This window comes from Bombus pascuorum, chromosome 3 (assembly GCF_905332965.1).
Source record: "Bombus pascuorum chromosome 3, iyBomPasc1.1, whole genome shotgun sequence".
NCBI lineage: Eukaryota > Metazoa > Arthropoda > Insecta > Hymenoptera > Apidae > Bombus > Bombus pascuorum.
In genome coordinates this window covers 7451898-7476859 of record NC_083490.1, presented here as the reverse complement: position 1 = coordinate 7476859, position 24962 = coordinate 7451898, and the positions used below count along the sequence as shown (strand labels likewise).

Sequence of the window (24962 nt, the reverse complement as noted above, 5' to 3'; positions counted from 1 at the left end):
TTGAACTTTCTTCCGACGATTCGGAACATTTTCAGTTTCCAGACGTGAAGAATTGTCGATTCTGACGAACTATGTTGATCCAAAATGTAACCCAAACGCGATTGAAACTCGAAGAATCACAGATACATACCATCTGACCATCGTGAGAATTAAAAATCTGAAAATCGATTATTGATCGAGACGAATTTATCGAAATGAACTGTGATGCATCGAAGACGAATTTAATCCTCGATTATTGCCCGTTTCTAAGGAGAGTTCGAATTTTTACCTCCTTATCACGATCTAGTGGAGAATTCTGAGAAGCTGCTGTATTCGTACTTAACCCTCTTAGAGACGAATTTCTGTTTAACTTACGAATGAAAATTGTTTCCTATTAAATTGCCAACGACATTTTGTTAGATCATTTTCTATAGGAAATATAATTTAACTTGGAAAAAATTCCGGTCACGTAGTTGAAGACTGAAAGGGTTAACGTATACTCGCAAATTACTTCGCAAATCTTAAGCGTCATGATAGTATCGTTAGCGAGATAACGTTATCTGGCGGAGACTGCCGTTGCACGAATTGGCTACGCTCATCCATCACGTTAGTTATTCTTCGACCTAGATAGCTATCATATTATGCAGTATGCTAATGAACATCTATTATCGCAACCTGGTTGTAGCAGCACCAGGTTAGGACAACTACACGGTCCAATAACACAAACAACCCTGGCAACGGCAGCTTTCATCGATAACCTCTCCGATCAGAGTTAATCTGTCTGCCGTAACATCTGAATAAGTTTCGGCGGTTGCCACAGTGTTCCTGATGATATAAATTATATATATCGTAATATATCGATATAGTAAAATCAATTTTATTAATGAAACTTTTAAAGTACTTAATATTAAAGATTTTGAAGTAGTACGAATAAATATAATATCGGACAAACGAATATACTTTTAGGTATTAAACTGTTTTCTCCTAAATAACTATTTGCTCTGTTTCTCATTTCCGTAGATATTTCTGAAGTATTTGTAATGGATATTATATTCATAAAACATCCAACATATGTGTTATGTATAAATATACAGGAGGTAAGCACATGTGCAAATAGTACGAGTAAATATAACATCAGACGAATCAGCTTTTAATTCCAAGTATTAAACTCTTGTCTCATAAATATTGTTCTATTTATCACTTCCACGAATATTTCTAAAATATTTATAACGCGTATCTTGTTCATAAAACATCTAATATATATTATATATACGTATGAAATAGCTAGGCATGTGTACAAGTAGTATGAGAAAGTATAATGTCAGACGATAGAATCAGCTTTTAATTTCAAGTATTAGTCTCTTGTCTCATAAATATTGTTCTGTTTATCACTTCCACGAATATTTCTAAAATATTTATAACGCATATCTTGTTCATAAAACATATATTATATATACGTATGCAATAGCTAGGCATATGTACAAGTAGTATGAGGAAGTATAACGTCGGACGATGGAAACAACCTGTAATTTCAAGTATTAAAATACTAAAATACTTTTCTGATGGTATGTCGAGTCATTTCCATATGTTGCACGAATTTTTCAGGATGTTCCAGTATTTTTATTTCCCATAAAACATTCACAAATAATAACACTTGCAACGGATATGTATTGTAGGTAATTTTTCATGTGAAAACGATATACTTGCGATAAGTTTGCTTTATTAATTGATGTATTTGAAACTCTTCTAGCGGCAAGATATAAATAAAATAAAAAATGAAAAATCTGTACATGTTTAAATATAACTACTGGAAGAAACCGCTCGATGTTTTCAGAACTCTTGATAAAAAATCTGTAGTTACGTAAAATGAAATTGATAAAGTACAATGGACCTTTGTGAATTGACAAATTTTTAACGAGTTTCTTTTTACAATAGATATCGCCAAAGCACACTACTTATCTGTAAAACATAGGAACATTGTAATACAGTAAATTTTGTTTCGTTGTACATTCAATCAAACTTTTATGCTTTTCATTTTCTCGTTCGAGTTAAGTATAAAGAAAAACGTAGTTAATATAGAAATAATTAATTAATTTGTTTAAATTCACATGAATTAAGTATTCCGCGAATTTTTGTTTTTATAGTCGGAATTTATATTTTGTATATTTGTGTCTTTATATTTCAAATTCAGAGATTTGTCTCCTTTTGAAGCTACTTACTGAAATTTTATAAACCTAGATGACACGTAGGAAGATTTAATGGAAAATTTGGAGCAGTTTCCTCGTTACAAAAATGCTGACGTGTATGTCCCAAAGTCTCTAAAGATGTTGCACAGAATCCCTTCGTTTGAAGAAATTGACCATAAATTTTATATTGTTGCACGTGAATTACGATGCATCCTTGAAAAAACAGCAAGTCCTTTAAGACGCAAGTTCACCGTTGCGAAAAAAAATGCATGAAAAGAACAAGGAAAAAAACGTGGCTTCGATATTGAGTGAATAATTATATTAAAAAAAAATATATTTAAAATATAAAGATTGTATAATATTCTTGAAAAATTTATTGCAAATACAGTACAATATAAATCGGCTCTTTACGCAAAATTCTTTATCTGACTTTGACATTTTCACGCAATGCTCTTCTCGACATAAATATTTTGCGCGAATTTTCACTCGCTACAGGAGTAAGTCTGCGAAAGAGAGAAAATAAAGAAAAAGCGAGATCCAGAAACAAGAACCGCTGAAAAGGTAAAGAAGAACGAGCGGTAAGTATAGCAAATAGGAAACAGCACGTGCTATGTTTGCGTTGGCTTGGTTACCAAAATGTGCAGTGACACAGACCAAGAAAATCCTAAGAAGATTTTCTGCTGAAATGGTTCAGAAAAATGAAAATACAGAACGTGATGGAAAGGAAGGAATGTAAAAATAAAAGAAAAGAAATATATAAAACAAGATTTGATCAAGAGAAATCCCCGTTAACGATTTAAAATATCCTTTATCTCGACAATTATACCTTCTATTATACCTGAAGATTTATTATACAATCATACCTGAAGCTAACAGACTCTTTCCGCTTTTAGCCATTCTATATAAAAAATTTTAGTCATAAAGCAACGTAAACTTCAACGAAATCGAATGAAAAATATACTTGTCGTATCTTTTCCTGTGAATTTTAAATGAATTATTATCAAAAGCAGACATCACGTTGATGCATATCGATAATACAGCATTTTCCATAACGTTTGCGAAACGATGTCGTCCGATTAGCTAGACAGTGGGATTTTTTCTATCAATGCAGCATACAAGTTGAGAATGTGAAACGACTGTCGGCCGAGCGACAGCCTGTAATATATTATATTCGGTGAAATCGAATTGATCCCGGCCGGATTTCGCGCGAAGTGGAGACGGCCGAATGATTTATTTTGTCCGGCGGCGGCGCGAATGCGAGCCAATGGAACATCAAACGCGCGCGAGAAATCAAAACGACGGAAGTAGGACAATGGACTCCATCGGCCGATGTATTTTGATGCACCGACCGTTGGATTTCGTCCTCTCGTAGATCCTTCTGGTTAGAAATCGTTCGGCCCACCATAATTTCATATATTCCTTTTATGAATATATGTTGCGCACTAACATTTTAAAATTTTGTTAACACTATTATAAGATTCGATTATTTCGATCATGATTATATCGGTAAAGTTCAAAACCAAGTATAATCAACGTCTTGTATAATTGATGTAATTAGACATCATTGAAATAACTTACTTTATGAATAGTTTAATTCTACGACATTTTTTTTTTTTTTTATAAATATATACTACACTGATTGGAACGATGTGAAATAGTAACGATAATTTAATTTTTATTCTTTTTTTTCTACGTTTCACGTGTCTTTTCTATATCCTGTCCTATTAAATACATAATTATTCTGTTTCAGGTAAGTGCATTTCTTAGAGAACCACATTATCCGTCACTCGATGTAAGTAATGACTGTTATTTGCAATTTTTTTTTCTTTTTTGGAATTATTGTTTCTAACCGACTTTGTAACTTACAACTTGATAATTCTGAAAATACTTTAAATTTATTTTAACGAGACTCCGGAAAGAAAGAAGTTTAGAAAAGAGACATGAAACGTGCCTTGAAATAAGATACGAAACTAATTAAACTATAAATAATTGAGAATCAAAAAGCAAATAATAATTCCGAATGTATTCTTAAGATGATAAATCCGATTCTTACATTTAATTACGCTTTATACAAACGAGACCTGGAACGTTTCGAAAGCTGTGGCCATAACAAAACAAGTTTCTCATCAGGGAATTATTAACCAGCCAAATAAGGATCGAGTCAAGTACGTGTAATTAGAAATTCTACAATTTGCCTGAGTAACCGCGCGAAATATCAAAGAAAAACTGCTTCGCCGGGAGAGGTTGGCCGCCATCTTCTAAAACGACAGGGAATCTCGCTTTTACAAGCAATCTACGAGAAGCTTGCCTATCAGTTAAGGTTTCAAGTTATGCAAATTACGCTCCTCTGTACATACTTAGAGCAAGGCGAAAGGAGGAGCTTTCCGTTTACATTTCCAGCGTAGCCGGAAGAAACTTCCCGTTCGTTTGGTGCTGCTTCTTATTTCGAAATCGCTTCACCCCCACCTCCCCCGATAAACTGATCAAATTACGTTGCATCAATATTTCAACAACCGGTTGGTTACATAAATTTGCAAGCGTTTCCACGACGACTCTTTTCCTCCGTGTTTTTCTACGTGTCTTCTTTTCCTCCACCTCTGTTTCCAAGGACAACACGCAGTGGACAAGTATCGAAATATTCATCGTTCGATTCCGACCTTCTTATTCGATGATTAGTCCGTAAGCGAATAGCGTAAATATAAACAACAATTTCCCCAAAGATCGGTAGAGAATTAGTAAAAATTAGACGAAAAGCACGTGAAAATCTAGTCACTTGAAAATTAGCTCACTCACTCGTTACATAAAAGATATAACTTAGAAAACACGAAGCTGGCACCCCGCTGGGGGTAGCCACCCACATGCTATATTTATTTTATTTTATTTTTTTTTATTTACCAATGAGATATAACACTTTACCAAATGTCCTTCGGGACAAATTGTAAAAACCGAAATAAAATAAAAAAAAAAACTCACTCGTTGCTCTTGTTTGTTAATTCTAGTCGAATAGCGTTTCTTACGCCTTAAATACGGAGAATTTGAACAAAGGTGCATATAATTTTTATCTCGAATTTTTTAAAATTTGGATAAACGATTTCTGCGTGGCGCTTACGAAAAAATGGGAAGGTTGCTTCCGCCGTCGACGCTATTCGCTTAAACGTCGCCATGTGTCGTTAAACGAGGAAATAAATATTCGAGATCGAGCCAGGGAGTAGGGAAAATACTAATAAATATTCGATAACAAGCTTCGGAGAAACTGCAAATTATATTATATATTTTTTTATTTTTGTCACGAATCTCCGTTCAAATGCCGCAGTATGACGCGACCATCGAATTCTTTCGAACGCACGAATTCGCGAATAATGGCGGACACCGGTGTCCAGAGACAGCTGCGACGAAATTTTTATCAAAACAACGAACGTCAAATATTTGTGACGCGATGTACCGCGGCGGCAACGTCACTTTTTACCGTGATTTATGAGGTCCGTCAGCCGTCATTTGTTCCACTCATCCCTCCATTGTAACGCTTCGTTCCTTTTTTTCTCCCGTCGTCGCTGTTCCAACAAGAAGAGAACCCTAACTTCGTTGGTTTAGCCTTTTAAGTTTTGGATTATATTGCCGTAACATTTTCAGTACAATTTTTATTCTACGTATTTGAGAACCGTTTAAATAAGAATACATTCCAACAAGGGAGATTAGAAAAGCCGGAATTACAAAAAATTGTGAAATTTTTGCATGGGAGTGGAGTAGATCATTCATAAGACGAACCTATTTTTTGTCGATGCCATAATACAATTAAAGGGGGGTGAAATCATCCCCCGAAGCAAATGCTGAATTTTCTTTTTCGTAGATACGAGTGTTGGAAAGGTTCTAAGTATATTTGACCATGGTTATAATATAAATAAGTATAATAACACTACAAGGCAACTTCAGATGATAAGGAGTTTTACGATTTTTAGAATATGCGAGCTTCTCAGAACCAAGAAACTGGTCAGTTCCACTTTCTGTAAATTTCTCAATTTTGTTATCCGATCTATTGAGTATCCAAGTGACTAGCGTTCAATTTGTTGAAAAACAAGTGACTTCCGATCGAAGACAAGAAAAATACATGAAAAAGAAGGCATCAAAAAAGTGTTTGAAATAAAAGGCATTCCGTTCGAGAAAATTAACTCGACTTCCTCGACTCCGCTAACCAAAATTAAAACATACGAAGCGAATGACAAGTTTCTCGAGTGAATCGTAAATTTCGAAAGTAAATCGACAAGGTGGAATGAAAACTATAGAAGGAATCATCGAATGAATTATGAGAAACAATATTTAGTAAAAGCACTTAATTGCGTGTTTCTGGAGCATTTGCATTCTTCGTCGAATTCCATTCGTTTTTATCTACTGCTGACGATGCTGTCTATAGCGAATTGCGAAAAAGCTGGGGTAGTTGAAAGAAGTTGAAAACAATAACGCGATCGAAACGAAACGAATTAAGGGAGATTGCCAAGGCTACATCATTCCTCGGGAAACGAGAAATGGAAGGCGGGCAAAGCCTCGGCCTCGATTCGTTCGTTCGAGTTGAATTCGAGCGACGTAGTCAAACGGTAAGTTTCTTCGTAGTCTTTGCAACGGAATTAAAGAAAATACGACTCGGCTGAAATGTTAATGAGTTCCCCTCGCTTGGCCGAGCCTCTCTTTGAACTCCTTAACCATGGATCCCCGCGAACGCGATCGAAGTTCCACGACTTGTTTATTACTCGGAGAAAAGCCTCTTGAATCGTTCTACTATTTCAAATGATAATACGCTTTTTCAATGCCTGTATTCCCCAGTTCGCGTTGGTAATTTATATCCAAATGAAGATCGAGTGACGAATTATTTGTTTGACAAGCGAATCTATGATTCTTATACAGAATTGTAGAATTGAGGGCTACAGGTGAGCAAAATTAATGATTAAATGTAAATTTTTAAAAAAAACGTTGATAATTAACCTTTAATAATAATAATTTAATAACAAAAAACTAATTTGGTTTCTTAGAGAACTTTGAAGATTTATTACCTGCTTCAAGAAATCTTACACTTTTCGACTGTATGTATATTTCATGTTAAAATAATTCTCTTCCATCGAGTAATATAAAAGTTGAGAAACTCAACTTACCATATTTTTCCTATGTGATCTTCGCATTTAATATTCGTCGCAGTTTTTAATATTTCTGTTTTAAATTCCACGTTAAATGCTGTTCTTTAATTGTCTCAGGTTTCTTTATTAATAAGATTTTCTTCTCAGACCATCGTAAATTTCTATTACGGTAGATTAAACTGTTTAACAATTACACAAAGGCGCTGATAGAAATACAATTCTGAAATATAATAAAAATGTAAAAATTTCGTGTTAATTCTAAACGCGTTTGAAAAAGAAAAATTAATCTCTCTCTCTCTCTCTCTCCTTCTCCCTCTCTGCTTAACACGTTAAAAATCTCTCGAGATTTAAACGTGTCCTCTTCAAATGGATTGTAAAATAGAGGAAAGTTAATTTTGCCAGTACCACCAGGGAAATCGGTCGTTCTATTTCCGACGTTAATGTAACATTTTTAATAGGCAGCGAAGAACATTTAATCACGTGGACCTGCATGAAACTAGAAAAAAGGACGCGTAAATTCACGGAAATCGGGGATATCGCAAAAATTCATTATTTTTCCAATCGCGTATTTGTCCTCTGCCTTCAAACTTTATCTCCAAACTCCACTCAAGTTCCCACTGTCACAATCGATTAAGACATCGACTACTTCCATTGGTATCGGTTGTTGCATAAAATTACACGATCGTCGGAGGCAAAGAGTTCAAATTCACCGACCATTGCTGAATTCCTTTGAAATATACGCTCGCCAGGGCGTGCCATCTACGTGGCCCTGTATTTTTACATTTATATTACGTTCATACTTCTTGACTCGCACGGCCCAACATTAATTCACGACTGTACGCTCGGCGCGTCGTTGAACCAGCGTATCAATCACTGTCCATTACGAAACAGAGAATCGTCTTGGCGCAGCCGTTAGACGCGTCGAGAATCGCAGCGACCGATGGCTCTTTTCAGTTTTTTTCCTCTCCTCCCAGGAACCCACGTATCGCCGAACGATTTCACGGGACCATGACTCTGTCATCTAAATTCCGCCACCGATAACACTCCTCTCCTCCTCTCCTCCTCTCGTTCCCCTTGCCATCTTTCTTCTCTTCTGTCCATTGCGTTCCTTGTTTTCTATCTTTCCTTGTACGTTATTTCTCGCTATTTCTCTATCTATCTATGTATCTACTATTTGTCTCTGCCGACTCTCACTGTTTCTTATTCGTTCGTTCTCCTTCCTTGTTTCGCTCGGTGAATGCACACTGTGCATTCTCGTTCTTCCTCCTCGACCGTAGACAGCAAGTCTCTCTGTATTTCTGTGGAATTTCCCCGAGCACCGACTGTTCGTTCATCCCCCGGATTCTGAGCCGTTGTCCCTCTCTCTTCATCGTGGCAGCCACCGCGTAACCATTGTCCCATGAAATTGGACGTCATTCACGTACCGGATGTCCATGACTCTTTCACAGGACGCGCATCGCGGCGAGACCGTAACGACCAGGAAGCGGAAACTACGAACGCGCGGCCGTCGATTTTTCCGCCAACATCCGCTGCTCTCGATTTCCGGCTACACGCGATTAAATTAAACGATCAAGTCGAAGACGGGTAATATCGTACGCGTCCTCAGAACCCACGCCGATCAACTTGCGTAAATTTCTCGTAGCTTCTCCGTCGATTAAAATGCGCAGAGAAATGCCGATTGCAAACATTCTTTTCTAAAACTGATCTTGCAATGTGTGATTTTTTATATACATATACAGGCTACGTTTTTACGGTAAAGAAATTCGTGAGAATAAATCGCTTGGTTTTTTAAGAGCCACGATTACGTTATATGTAATTGCTACGTGAATTGAGAATTTCGTGGAAACTGAAGTGGATCAGTTTGACTTCTGATAGGCTCGTTTAACCGTCTATTAAAACGTGCAATGATTTGCATCGATACTTAGACGCCACTATGATCGAAAGATTTTTGTTTCATATACAGAAAATTTCGATGGACACATTATATACGTTATAGGGAACTCTTTGTATTTATATTGAAACGAGGCACGACTATCGTGATGATATTTGTAAAATCGGAAAATAGTTGGAAAATGTACGAGCATAGAAATTGCAAGACGTTTGTCGTAAACATACTCTGTCACTAATTTATATATTTAAAATCACTATTCGTGCTGTATAGTAATTTTTTACTAAGCACATATTTACATATTTACATTTACTCTAATCGTAATTTCTCTATCTATTCTAATCTAATTTCTCTAATCGTAAATATGTGTTTCTTACGACTATTTCGTAACTTCTTTGTATATTCTTATACTTGTTTCAAACCTTATCAATATGATCATGACGACCGTATTATACAAAATCGTGCCTATAATGCGCATGACGTATTTACAGAAGGTTTTCATAATATTTTCACGAACCACTGCAATTTTCTTATATTCGATCATCGATATCTGTCAAAATTGCCACGATCTCGAAGGGGAATAAATTGTTCGGAACTACTCGTCCCTAACGTCCAATCGTTCTCGAAAATTTTCCAGCAGCCTAATCACGTTATCGAGGGATACAAGGGAAAACAGGGCGGACGGGCAAGTCCCTAGCGTGTTACAAGGCGCACGTACGCAGGTGGCAACGTTTTCGTAGCAGCGTGGCATCGTTTCGCGTAATTACTTAATCCGTTTACTCGCGCGCCAGCGGCCACGAGCGCGGAATACGAATTCGCGTTTCCAGGCGGTGGTCACTCGCGGCGAAATAATTGCGCTCGCAATAAATACACTGGCGGCTAATTTTATTCGCCGCGATGCTCGTTGCCGCGGTCAGTTATTAGATCAGCATGATGAACGAGCTGCCATGGCTGAGGACAGGGAGCGTGAAAGAGACGAGCGGCCGTTCCAGGGTACGTGCGCTTTGTCTCCGAATTCGCGGACAAAATTACCGGCGGTCGTAATGAATACGACCCACCCCCTACTTTCTCATCTAATTGCGCCGGTGTCATTGTGGCTGGTATTCTTTTAAACGTTCATCCGAATTATACATAGAAGCGAGCTCCCGGAAGATCGAGATCCCTGCGGTCCTACGTATCCTGGCACCGTGTTCTTCCAGCTATCAATTTATTTTTTCATACAAACGAAACTTTGCCAGCTTTCGATTAGATTACTTTGATGTAGAATTCAATACTATCGAGCACCGATTGCAGTAAACAGTTATCCTTCGTTTTATTAGGTTGTCCGAAAAGTGTCTTTCTTTTACAGACGTGTCTTTTACAACGATGCATTTTTATACAAACATGAAAGCTAATCTGTCGAACGTTGCGATTTTTATTTTGATAGAACAAAATGGATCGTACGTAATTCGATAAAATAATAAGAAACTTTTCGGACGACTTAATAGAAACAAAATTCTGATACGTTTTATGTGTTTCGTTTAAGAAAGTATCTGTTGCACAATTTTTACGGAAAGGAATGTTAGCTTGGGGAACTTTTTTAAAAAGAAATTATGAAAGCAAATTATTTTATTGTGTAGTAGAAAAGGCTCCATAAGATAAATCAAAGTATCAAACTATTCGTACTATTTAACGTCGTAGAAACATACTTCTCTTTACTGGTTTCGTAACAAAGACATAATGTACTAAAATTTGATATCAGTTTCACGAAAAACAAGTAACTCGACGTTTCATTAATTATTCGTACGCAAATCGCAAATTAATCGTTTCTAAAAGTACGATATCGGCGAAAGGGTTAACTCGGCCAATTTCAAAACCTGAAAACATAGTCAGTGCGGATAAAGAGAAGCATCGGGGAAGAGGAACGGTGCTGTACAAGTGCTTGCGTATTACGCGTATCCTCGCGATGCACCGTGAAGAGTGAGCCAACGTGATAGCGTGATAGCTCGTTCATCACGACGATCTAATAACCCTGTTGTACGGAGGGTAGTGCGGCAGTGTGCCATGTACAGTGCATAGTGGCGAGATGGACGGCTCGCTTTGTTGCAGAAATTACGGGATTCCTGGCCTCGGTGGCGAATCAGCCGCTCGACCCCATCCTCTTTCGCTGGCTATCCCACGCCTGACCCTTGGCCTTCTCTTCGTCGCGTGCCTGTCCATCGTGACGATCTCTGTCACCGGTCCTTTTGTATCTCTCCTCTTTTGTCTATGATCGGAACGAGTCACGTCGAAGTTCCACTTTTCGACCGAACCATCACCAGCCGATATTTGTTCGGCTCGAACACGATAGAATCCGAAATATGCTGTTCTCTGACCACCGTCTCTTTGTAGCTTTTATGGCTGTCCTGTGACCGCATCCGGAGCCAAGTGCACGAACGAGCGCGAAGGCTGTTCTTTTGTTTGAATTTCGATCGTTGATGCAGCTATACATGGCGAGCGTAAATTCGCGGTACAAGCGAAGTCAGAGTGATTCTATGGTTGAAAGTAAGGCGAAGATCAGCAACAACGACATTGCTTTGAAAGCTTCGTTTCCGAGAAAATGAAAGGGAAGAACGAAATATTTTTACTCGAAAGGATTACGATTGATTATGATTTATCACTTTCGGTTGAAAACAGTAATCGTTGGTTACAGTCGATCGGCTCTTCGTTGCTAGTAAAATTATGAATAAACAAAATAGGATTTTAAACAGGCATTATACAACAGGATTTACTCTACGAAAGTTCAATCGTAAATGTCAAAGTAAATCTATTCTAATTGGTTTCGTGCTTTTATTCTAAAATACGGGAGATTGATAACGAAAGAATTTAGTTGACTGTTTCTTTGCTCGCAATCGCATCTTCGGTATGTAAAGCTAATGCTTTGAGTCATTAAGGTACATCCTTTTAACGTCTCCATAAATATTCGCTAATGCGTTCCCAAATGGCACGTTTCTCTTAAACATTCATCAAACCAACTACCTTTTGCATGGAATAATTGCTTGTTGCCAAACATCGACAGAATAAGTCGAGAAGAAAGAACAAGTCAACGTGTACAACGAAGTCAGTGATTGGATACAATTATTAGAAGCTTAAATAAGCTTAACCAAGTAGAAACAGATTTTACCAGTATATTCACGATAGCTATATCTAATTATACTACTAGCGAAATTTCAAAAAGTTTCGTATAACGCACACGTAGTAGGTACATTCGTAAGAACTTTCTGCAGTAAATGCACTTTCGTAAAACTTTCAAATATTTAAACTTTAAAAAATAACGAACATTTTCGACCGTATCGTAAACTTTGGAATTTTCTATTTTACGCAAAGATTGCTGGAAAATCGGTGGATTCTTGGATTGTTCTCGAGGACGCTGACTGAGCTTGCAATCGGATCAGGAACTGTGCCGCATTGCGGGGTGCAGCTGCCTCTTTCTTTCTCTTTCTCTTATGCTCTCTCCTTCTTCTGTTTGCTTTCTTATCGTCCTCTTCGAACGTGCATTGATAGCACGCTGGAAAGCATGTCATTTCAAGGATGCCTTCGTTACTTCGTCCTTTGCCCTGTAATTAGCAGAAAAATTACGGAAGCCCGACCGTCATTGATATTTCATCGCCGAAGCAAATCCGACATGAAAGAAGAATATTGAACGAGCGAATTTTATGTATATCTCTGGGCATGCGACCGACAAAGCCAATTTTAAGCTCCCTAATTGCTACTTTATGTCAATTAAACGCAAACGTTTGTCTGACTGGCTCAGCCAAAGAATTCCTATAATTAATTACCATCCATACGTTATTTGTGTCATAAAAAACGGCAAAATAAAGCTGGAAGCTTTATAATTTACAATAAAATTATTTGCAAGTATATATGGCATCGTAACGCACTGCTTTACGTGTTTCGTATTCTTCGTACGATAAATGAATTGGACGACATTAAAATTAGAATATCTTTTAAACTAATCTCGTTCTTCGACCTAAATGCACTATAATATAACTATTTTTTTTTTTTTTTTTTTTTTAAGAGAATGAAGAGACGCGTCGATTGATATATACGATCGATTTGATATTTCAATTAGAGAAATAAGAACGACGTTAAAATTTCCAAAAATCTTCGGCTCTTGATTTTTACGAAATAACGTGAATATTAAGACAAATTTTGTAAACAGAAAAGAGCAGAGAAAAATCAGTGATTGTTTTTCTAATCGAATTATAATTCAAGTACAATATTCTCTCTTTATATAATAAGAAGAAATTGATTAAACAACGCATCTACTCGTCAAATAAATTATTTGCTTTTCTATGATTCTATTTGAATATGTATGTAGCTGCGTTATTTACGTAGTAATTCTTCTTATCTTCGCGTTATTAACGAATTCCTTAGCCATGTTTATCGACACGAGATATTGTCTTTTCCATTCCTTCCCAAGTCACTATCACCGACGATAAATCGAGGTCGAATCCGCCGCGGGAAATTTCATTCTCTGCTCAATTTATGCCCGTTCGCAGCAAACTATTCGCTAGATACGCGCTTGTAAACACTATTCGCGAGGACAGGCTATGGTGACTTACAGTCGAAGTTGGCGCTGAGCGAAAGAAGCATTCATGTGTTTACCGTGGCGCCGACAAAGGAAGCGTGTCGCTGGAAGTTTATGAAACACGACGCAGTTTATCGCAGGAGAAGTGGGCGCGAATCGGTTGCACACAAATTCCGAATCTTCGTGTTCTCTCATCGGACGTACACTGGCTCGCTCATATACATACACCTTGTCCATATCCATAAATCACAAGACACTTAATAAAATATGGATACAGGCGATTTTCTTATTACGAAAGGTCGCACATTATGAAATAAAATAGCGTTTATTAATCGTTTATAATTTAATGAATGTATAAATTGTGCGTGAAAAATCTCAAGGAAATATCTTATATTTTCCTCTTTCTTTTTTTTTTTTTTTTTTTTTTTTTTCAATCAACTGCATGTAGATATCGTCGCTTGAACTAATAGCAGCATCCTGTCGATTATTTCTTTGTAATATTTCCGCTGTGATTATCTTTCAACCTTCTCCAATAATTGTCATAACTGTATTATGATAACTTTGTGCATTTGCCTTGCTCTTCTATTTATTATACGTCATTTATAATAATTTGTCTCGAGAATTTTCAAACAGATGCTTATAGATGCAGTGAATTTTTAAATGTTTATTCCGATTATATATGTACGTGCTTAATTTCGCATTCGAGTATTATCGTAAAGCGGCTACATATCACAAAATTAAACAATAGAATAAAGCGAGAAAATTGGATTCATGTTGTATTGTTATACTAACCATTGTTGAAAATGAGTAACAGTCCGGTGATTTATGGACAGTGGTGTAAGTACATCAACAATTGTCACAGACGATTTCTAAATGTGCATTGTGTGATTTATGTAAAACATTCTGAAATTTCATTATCATTATAACGAGATACCCTCATTATGATCGTATTGACGACGATACAGATTGACGAGCTCCGCTTTTTATCAATTTCTCAGTTTCATGTTCCAGATATATGATTAATATTGAACTTTCTGAAAATCAAATTATCCCTTTCAATAAATTCGCTTGTTACAAGAACATTTCATAAATAACTTTGAATAAATTTGAAATATTATTCACATTATATTAAAATTATAAATTGAATAAATTTTCATAAATAACTTGAACAAATTCCAAGGAAATGTTTAACAAATTGAAGTATTCGACACGTTCTTATTTGCTTTCCGATTTATCAGCTTAATCAACTAATTACTCTTTTGAGCAGTTCAATCTTATCAAAAATATCTGCAAGTTTTTAGTTATCGCAAAAACATCAAATCTGATATCCGTCATTTTCACGGTATTGATAGTTCTACTGTTGAAATCTTGCCTTATTTTCCGTTATTTATTTTTAAATAATCGCCATCCAAGTCGATTAATATATGCGCAGTCACCGATACCATTACGCAAACAAAATGCAGCAAGTAAAACAGCGCGTACCTCGCAGCCAGATGATTTGTCATCGGTCCGGTTTTCGACATGCACGGGCATAAATTTCGAATTGCGGAAGGAGAAATCGCGCGTCGTGCCACGACGTTTCCAGACTGGACAATTTATGAAATTGCAGTACCGAAGTAGCTGAATATTTCCCAGCTTTCCGACGACGTTAAGCAACAGACGCTATTTTCCCTATTGTGGTTCCAGAGAACATCATAATAAGTTGAAATCTTTCAAAATTTCGAGAGAGAGAGACAGACGGACAAACAGACGGACGTACTGACCGACGGACGTACGGATCGACGGACGTACGGATCGACGGGCGTACGGATCGACGGGCGTACGGATCGACGGACCTACTGACTGACGGACGTACGGATCGACGGACCTACTGACTGACGGACGTACGGATCGACGGACCTACTGACCGACGGACGTACGGACCGACGGACATAGAAAGTGCATATATCGAGAGGGTAATTTCATTAGTTTATCAGTTAAGAAGCTTAGTATATGTTTATTTCATTCTTGGCGGATTATTTTACAATCGGACGAGTGATATAAACGGGATTTCTGTTGTTGCGGATAGGAGCTTGTGAAAACACGTTTCGTTCGGTTCTCTCTATCAGTTTCTCCGCTGTTTACTATCTATCACGAAGTTGGAATAATCGATACAAAGAGTGGAATTTATTCCTATACGATAGAAAATATCGTTTTTCCTTCATTGAAAATAAACATTCCATATAAACTCGTCGACTAAATGATCGTCAAGATAATTTTGATCCAAGCGAGATGATCGATTTCTACTCGGAAAAAAAAAACATTTTGTGTCACCGATCGTTCCGAGCGATAAACCTGCGCGTGTTCCGATCGGCACGATTTCGATTTGACGAGGAGTTTCGTCACGATTCGGCGTATTTCGCGAGGGACAGATAAAAGAAAAGAATTTCTCCTTGTTGCTGGCGACAAATCGATTCCCAATCGTTTCGTCTCACGAAACGCTCATTACTCATTTCACGAACGAAAAAACAGCGGCAAGTCCGATTCGCGGGATACGGGAAAAGAAGTCGTTCGAATGATTTGTCATCGATACAGTTCCTCGTAACGGGAACGTGAATTGCCAGAGTAATAGCTTCTTTTTCTTCTCGTCGATCGTTAAAATGGTTAATAAATAAAGGTAACAACTTATTTATTATTTATCATTAATTTATTTGATGTTAATGCAGACAAATAATTAAGTTTGATAAATAAGTGGTAACGTAACACGACGTATACAGGCTCACGAAAGTATTTGAACACTTGCATATACCTTTTACAAAATTATTGTGTGTGTTATACGAGACATTTTGAAATTTTATTAGCGCTGTTATGAAACTATCATGATTATATTAATGAGTCAGTGTAAGTAAATATATTTAGAATATCTACTTTCCTTTATCAACCGATATTGTTGAGATTTTGAGATGATTAAACATTTCGATGAAAGCTATTCATAATACCGAGGTCCCACTGTGTATCAAAGTTAAATAATAATAATCATTATACGATAGAAAATTATCGTTATTATGTCAATCGAATAAATGTGGAATAAATGTTTTAAAACCAACGTTATTTTTCATAATTATACATCGTAGGATACACGTATGAAATCTTGTAAAGTAAGATGGAAAGCTTCATGAAAGCGAGGCAACCTGAACATTTTTACATGAACATTTTCGTAGCTCTGCGGCAAAATTCCGAGAACAAACGTTAGAAAAATAGTTTTGAAAATATTAAGGTATTCGAATCGTATCGTTAAAATCTATGAACAATAATGAAGCAGTTTCTAATTTGATAGCGAAAGGTCGCTTCCTTTTAGAAATTAATGAAAAGCCGAAAGTACGTTGCGACCGCACGAAAGACAAAAAATATGGTCGCAATGTAGGATGCCATAGGCTACGGTGCGCCATGAACTGCTGAATAATTTAAAAGCAGGTAATTCAGTACGTGGTCGTATCAAAGCAACTAACTTATCGGCAAAATAAAATGTAAAGGTGTATGGCGAGCCAAAAATACGTACGTACGCTGTACACGAGACGCATAAATAAAAGCTTAAATCTCGGAATAAATAGAAGGTTGTTCGTTCTGTTAAAACTTTGTTTTTACGATGTATCTCTTACTGATGTAAATACATTTTCTTAATCAAACTAAGAAACGATAATATCCTTATTTTTATAGTACAATTAATATATATATATTACTTTTAAAATATATAAAAATAAAAAGCAGTGTTTCTTCGAAAATATATGAAGATTTTTAAGCTGATTCAAATATTTGCCCATTTCTGGCAAGATATGTTTTAAAATTACAAAATTACCCATAAATCGAGCTACAACGTTTATCTTTCATAATCATCGTAATTGTAAATACGATTAAGATTTCGTATTATATTCGAAATGTGATGTCACACTTGACATAATACCGCAAAGGATAATCTTAAACCTATACATATAGAGACAATGCGAGGCAGACTCGCGAGACTGCTTCACTCGATGGCTGCCTTGTTTCCTTGTGTCATCGCGTGATGTAGTGTACGCGAGACAAACAAGCCAGGCAGGCTAAACCGCAGTTACGCTTTTGACAAAATCGTACGATAATCGTGCAAAGGAAATAATTAAAGAGGTACTTTGGATCTCGTTGAAAAATAGACGATCTTTGGCTCGCTCTGATCCAGCCTCACCCTGACGTGAGAATAGCTTAAGGATTATTCTCTCGAGTACTTGGACAATGCAAAGAATCGCTACTTTGAAAGGAAACTCACGATAATATAACTTAATCGTCCCATTGAATCGACGATTACGCGCCAAAGGTCTCCGTGTGCAGTGCTATTAAATAAGTTGTTAGAACGTTTAATCGAGCTGGTGAAACTGTCGAAGATATTTGGACTCAGATCGAACATCTACAAGACGATAGCTCGTTCCCAAGTGGCCTTTCATCTCTGCTTGGTTCTTCCACGATGTGTATGTATGTATAACCAGTGCCTCGTTTCCCTACAGGCGTAGTTAGTGGTAAGGTGGTGCGTTGGTCCCTCGAGTACCACAATTCAATTCCAAAGCATTTCGCTTGATTTACAGACTCGACCATAGTAACCTTGGTTTCATCGTGTTTCAGCGGTCTCTTCGTACGCTTACCGTTGTAATATTTAACTTGTAATCAGATTTTTCCCTTATCGTCAACTTCAATCATCGTGTATTAAGGTATGCTGCACACTCGACATTATTGCGTCCCGAATCACGCACATCGCTCACGGGAATATTCAAACACTTTGAAAAATTGTAGATTTCAATCTTGTTGCACATGCACTTTGCACTTGCGTTTTGTAGTTGCGCTGTGTCCTTGCACTTTGCGCCGACGTTTCGTGAACACTGCGATCTGCTTCTTCAGGACAGGTCTGAAACGGAGATGCGGTTAGAACTTGCGAGTTGAGTTATCGGTTTGATCAACCAACCAGAACATCGCGCGGTACAAATGGAAACAACGGAAACCTTCAGTTTCAGGTCTGCTCTGAAGAAATAGACTGCAGTGTTTACGGAACGTTGGTACAAAATACAAGTGCAACAGGATTGTTCTCGAAAGATCAATATCCTGATGTTTACAAAAATCTTAAAAACATTACAAAATTCCATTAATACTGTAACGAGACGTTTTCGCAATTTGCTTAGAAATGCTTTTGTTCAGTTTGTTAACCAATTCAACGGTTTGCAAAGGTTCGTGAACCACTTGTTCCACCAGTGAATACGTCACTTTAGGCAAACACTGGTGGCTTTGTAATTCTCCAAAGTTGAGAACGATGAATTTAATTTTATCAAAATTTTAATTATACATATATCATCGTTTACGATATACGTATGTGTATAGATAAAATGAAAGCCTATATTCTGCGATATGATTGTCAGCACAGCCTCTGAGATAATTAGCGAGAGGATCAGTCGTTCGTTCATATGAACATATTATATGTGCATAATAAATAATATTTCTATTAAACATCTTATAATTCATGCAAATCTGGACTATTCCTATACATTTATTTCTGCTTAATCTTCACTAAAACAGGCTCAAAATTGTTGACGAATCGCAACGACCACATCTTTAAATTAGTTAGGATGCCTATCGTCGCATGTCAGAGCCTGCGTCACGTTTAATATATCTCGTTAGTGTCAACGAGAATGTCAAGAACAATAAAGCAGTATAGCGACCTTTTACATTATACTTAACAGAACAGTATTGCTTTCTTGCCTAACAGCGACCAATTCTGCATATCCACGGTTCGCTTAATTACAATGTTACAGAACTACTTTCGTGCATACTATGTTTATTTTAATCTAATATTACGCATAGGCATTAAATACTTTACGATTGCAACCTGTTCTCATAACTTCTACTAACTAAGTGTTACGACCGTTCGCGAAGAGACGCGATGGCGAGGAAACGCGTCAGCGAGAGGCGTATATTCTCGCTACGATTCTGATAATCGACGCCGTGAATCAGTCGTTCTCCTGTTTCGATTAGGATAACAGAGATAGTTCAAATGATTGTAATAGCGAGCTTCTATATTTAACAATATTTAAAATTATAATTAACTCGTTACAAATGATTAGTTTGTTATTGTAATTCGACTCGACTTTATAATATTTCTCGAAATATTCGTTTGACTAAGCGACCTGAATTTTATTCCTCTGAACCTCTCGGTGCATTCGGTTTTGTATCCTCAAATGATACTGACTGCCCTTCGATTATTTCCTTTGTTTTCTCTGGGTCTCGCAACCGTTCGCGCCTATGATCACGTTGCTACCCTCTTTCTGTAAATAAAATAACGAACCGAAGGCGAATCGATGCTTCGAACTCGCTGCTTCACGACAACTATGAGCTCATCGCTACACTGTGTATATTTCGCTGAGAGACAGAGACAGAAATAGAGGATGTAACGTTTATATCTCCTTGAACAGAAGCTGATAAATGAAAGCGTAGGAATATATGAAAGTTTCCTTTGTAAAAAATGTTTCAGTTCGGTAGTAGATACGCGTAAGCATCAAACAGTACTAGTTCAACGTGGAATTAGTATACGTAGATTCTGTGAAAGCTTAGAAGGATATAATATAGTGCTTGAAAGGAAGCATGGCGTCAAATACGCGAGTGCAGAATATCCTCCACTACATTAGGTGTGAAGCTATACTAAAAATGGATTTGGACTCGATTATATTCTACGATGACGAATGGATCTTGTATAATGACGGCACGTATCAGTTCAACTGGTTAAATGAAAATCATAATTCTGGAGAGAACAAAATGCAGCAACTTGGAGTTTGGTGGAATAAGTTTGGGATTATCGAATATTTTGTTAGACCATCTACAAATTTAACGAGTGCACTGTTTAATAATTCATTTAAAAACGTAAATTTAAAGCTGCGTTGTTCAAAAGATGTTGACAAACAATATAATTTAATAGTAGATTTTACAAACCCAGAGTTCACGGTGGATACATATAAATATATAAGAGAAAAAAACTTCACGATTCTTTCGTTGCCACCTGAATCTGAAAAAGACTCGCCAACCAGATCTTATTTGTTCAAAAACTTTAATCAATATATTCAAAATAAAAATAAAAAATATAATGGAGATGTAATAAGAGCGATGGAAGACTTTCTTAAAAAAGAGCCCACATTTTTTGAGGAAGGGGTTCTTGCCTTTACTGAAAATTGCATGAGATATTGCAATAAAAGTAGAAGATCAGTTGAAGTTCCACTGATTAGTCCCAAGTGAGTTTGACTTTATAATAATAATATATTAATGATATTTATATTATTACATATAACTTTTCAGATGCTATATGGAAAATTAACACGAATTTACGTTTTCTACTATTTGAATGCTTACATTTAATCAAAACACTTTATTATGCATGATACTTTCGTGATTTTTACCAAACTTGGTGTAAATCTATATGAATAAACAGATTTCTGTCAATAAATCAAATAAAAGAAAATACTTATACTTGTACCGATAAATTATTTCATATTAAAAACATTATTCTAACGTTTCCGAAGTTCCCATCCTTATATTTTTTAACTCGATCGAAAATTCAAACATGCAACCTTCATATCATAAATACGTCAGAAAAACTTCCTTTAGTATCATTCAAATATTTTTAATCTCACGACGTGGTTCGAGTTCCGTTTGCGAACACAGACAATCGCAATGCTGTCCTTTTACGTCTTGCGCTATAATTTCGCCATAATTATATCTCGGGAATGCAACAGAGGACCGTTTACCAATTACACACCAGTTAATATCGGAAACATATCGTTCACATATTACAACGTGAGTGTATTAGATTTTAGTGCAGTAACGCCGTATAGTACGCGCGCACGTATGAATATATGGATACGGAAACATTTGTTTCGATTCATGCAAAATGCTACACCGAATTTGCTAGACACGTTCGCACAAGTTCTACACAGAGATCATTACAGCGCGTTAAAATTGTCATAAGTTTGTTCTGCTACGTGGTTCCGTACCAGCAAATACAGCTGGACTCGCAGTAAATCGAGAACCGAGCAAAGCTGATAATTAAAATAAGGAAAGATAGTTTAATATCGGTAGCGTAATATAGTTTAGACTTTATCGAAATTTTAATAGCTGAATATAATACATCTATAGTGGGGCGTAGAAATGTTTGGACACTTGAATCTTTGGTAATAATATTATGTGTGTTATGCAAAAGATTTTCTATTACATACGACATGATACGACTATCATAATTACATTGATAAGTTGAAACGAAATATAGAAATAACGAAATAAATAAAAATATGCAGAAAATATTCATAACGACATTGCACTTCGTAATAGTTACAAAATTATCTACATACATATAGTCGATAATAGTACTAATGATATTTCCCAAAGCCTCGTACGATACACGTTACGTATTCGTAAAAATTTTGTATGGAAAGTATCCAGATACAGTGATACTCTTTATAACTATGCTAATTATGTGCATAACGAGAGAAAGAATTCTCGTGCAGAATTTTACTTGATACCATTGGATCGTAACTGCTATCCCATCACCCAAGCAACCTTATTTTTAATAATTAAATCAACTGTTCCTGCCCTCGAGTAAAAAATTTCAAAAATATCACTTGCATCCCATTTATCCAAACGACTTCGTTTCTTTCGTTTCTTACACTTCGTATATTATCCCCTTTAATTTTTTCTTCCTTTACCTCTTCCTTTACTTTCCACGTTTTTATCACCATTCTCGCCCTTCCTTTTTAAGGCCGTTTAAGTACCCTCTTTCTCCGTATTCTCAACAAAACGAAGCACGCCTGGAAAATCCCATTGACGATGGAAGAGTGCTTCGAATTTCGATAGGATTTGTTTCGTGGAGACGCGCCATTATGCGGCACGAAATCGTGAAAAATTACCACCGTGCTCGTCGATACACAAACTTAGATCGTTCTAGAAGTTTTCTTTACCGTTTCACGTCGATGACGAATTTGAAATAATCATTTCGATTATGCTGTCTGTTGCAAGTTTCGTGCAAATTAAAAATGTCACTTAATTGGATTTATCTCTACGATTTATCTCTACGACTTGACAGATGCTTGATACGTAATACTTTAATAATTCAATTACTTTATTATAAATGAGATTTTACATTTTTGTAAAAATTTGTAAAATTGCATTATCCACAAACGTGCAATTCATTTATATTTCCTTCTTCGAGACATTAGAAATACGCTGTGATATATTTTTAATAAACCAAACCCCAAAAATTGAAATTACTTAACCGCTAACAACTTAACATATTATTTAACTTTAGGCTTAGCATATGTTTCGATCCTTCTTTTGCTAGCTACTAGTTATCTTAATTATTTCTTCGTGTGTCGTAGTCCTTTGTTATTTCTGCGGCCAAAACCAACGACATTTGAACCCACGTTTCGTACATTTTTCCTTGTTTTGACAAATATCACATTCTTCTGAAGTTTGGCAGCAACTTACTGGAACACCCTGTACGTGAACACACATACAATTGCCCTGGATATATCGAACCCTTATGCATAATGCATTAAGGGATGACGGGAAGTATGGATATATTACTCGCCAGAGGCCAATGTTATTCTCCCTGGCGTCTCACTGGCTAATGTTGATAAGGAAGAGCAACGTGGTCCCGACGAATATGTGGGACAAAGACAAGAGACGTTCATTAAGGCGAACCCTATGTTTTCTTTCTCTCTCTCTCTCTTTCTCTCTCCGTCTGTGTTATTCTTGCCGCTCCACTCCGTGAAAAAGGGCGTTTCCTGAAATCCCGTGAAATCGCGTTACAATTCCGTGCGAAGAAAGCTGGCCGATTATTCGCGGTCGGAGAATACCATCGGAATACGCAGTCCTGGTAATTTCTTACAACACGGTTTTTAATCTCCGCCGCGTCCCGATGGTTGTCACGTGCGACGAAACAATGACGGAGAAAGAAAACGTTCTACCGTCGAGGGAAAAGAAACTTTGTGTCCCGCGATTTCTACGGAAAACGTTGCTCGTATTTTACGGCGTATATTTTGTAGACGATTCAGAGGATGATTGGGAAATTGGAAATTCGAGTATTGACGTTCATATCACGGTCATTCCATAAGCCGGATCGCTTTTTCGAGCTCAAATGTCGATGTACAGTGCTACTGCTGCTGTTTAATCTTTCTGTGTACTTCTCTAACTGTTAAACGAAGTTCTGTCTCAATTACAGCTCCTAGCCCTTTGATATCAAACGTTTCCTGTCGATTGGATCTTGATTTATCGGAAAGGTCGAAAATCACGTTCGACTTTTTTATTACGCTTAAAACATGTGCTGAATACACGTCACTGGTATCTTTAACGACATCTGTAGCTGCATTACTCTTTTTCCTTTCACCTTAATTTAATCTAATGCTGGAGATGAATTTCATTGATACTCGTCCTTCGATCTTTTCAAAAGTAGAAAATATCCTTCTAATTGATTCGAATGCGTGTTTTACATACGTACTCGTTCAAAGAGGATATCTATTCCTCGGCTCTGAAGGTTCGCAAGATGATTCTTTTTCTGCCAATTCAGCAACGACGCGGCGATCTGGCCGGGCGAAGAATGCAGATTAAAGTGTTTTCTATAAACAGGAATTTTCTTTTAGTATACCCATATCGTCCATGTTTCTTTCAACCACCACGTGTCTTGAAAATGTCTGATGATTTAAGAAGAACGCATTAATGCGAAATGTCTCATGAAACTCGGGAAAAAAGGAACTGAAGTGGTTGATATGCTGGAAGAAGCACTTGGGAAGAGCGATACGAAGCCAGCAACCATTTACAAATCGGTGAAAAGGTCTCTAGAAGGAAGAGAAGACGCGAAAGATGATGTTCGCGAGGGTCGACCTTTTACCTCGCATGCCGATGAGAACACTGAACGTGTTCATAACCTTGTATTATCAAATCGGCGAATCACTGTCCGGATGATTTAGGAAGTGTGCACTTAATTCTAATTTTTTTTTCTCTTTTTAGAAACGCGAGCATTTAGTGCTAGGATTGTGCCATGATTTGCTCAGATGTAATTCTATGAAATTTTTGAACAGAGTATAATTGGAAAATATAGAAAGAAGTTTTTGTAGAAGATACGTCGTTCATATAAAATTCGATAAGAAGCACAGCTTATGAGAAAATCCTATAAATTGCTAAAATATATATATACAGCTGCTACT

General features: G+C 36.8%; 2 protein-coding genes across 3 annotated transcripts in view; both read left to right on the top strand.

The window, feature by feature from the left end:
- Positions 1 to 24962, top strand: part of LOC132905635 (E3 ubiquitin-protein ligase MIB1-like) — a 243809-nt gene that overhangs the window by 125840 nt on the left and 93007 nt on the right. The window lies entirely within an intron of this gene.
- LOC132905152 (histone-lysine N-methyltransferase SETMAR-like) lies at positions 20233 to 21234 on the top strand. Its single transcript, XM_060956159.1, has 2 exons — positions 20233 to 20999; positions 21064 to 21234. The coding sequence occupies exons 1-2, from the start codon at positions 20359 to 20361 to the stop codon at positions 21080 to 21082; spliced, it is 660 nt and encodes a 219-aa protein (XP_060812142.1). The 5' UTR covers positions 20233 to 20358; the 3' UTR covers positions 21083 to 21234.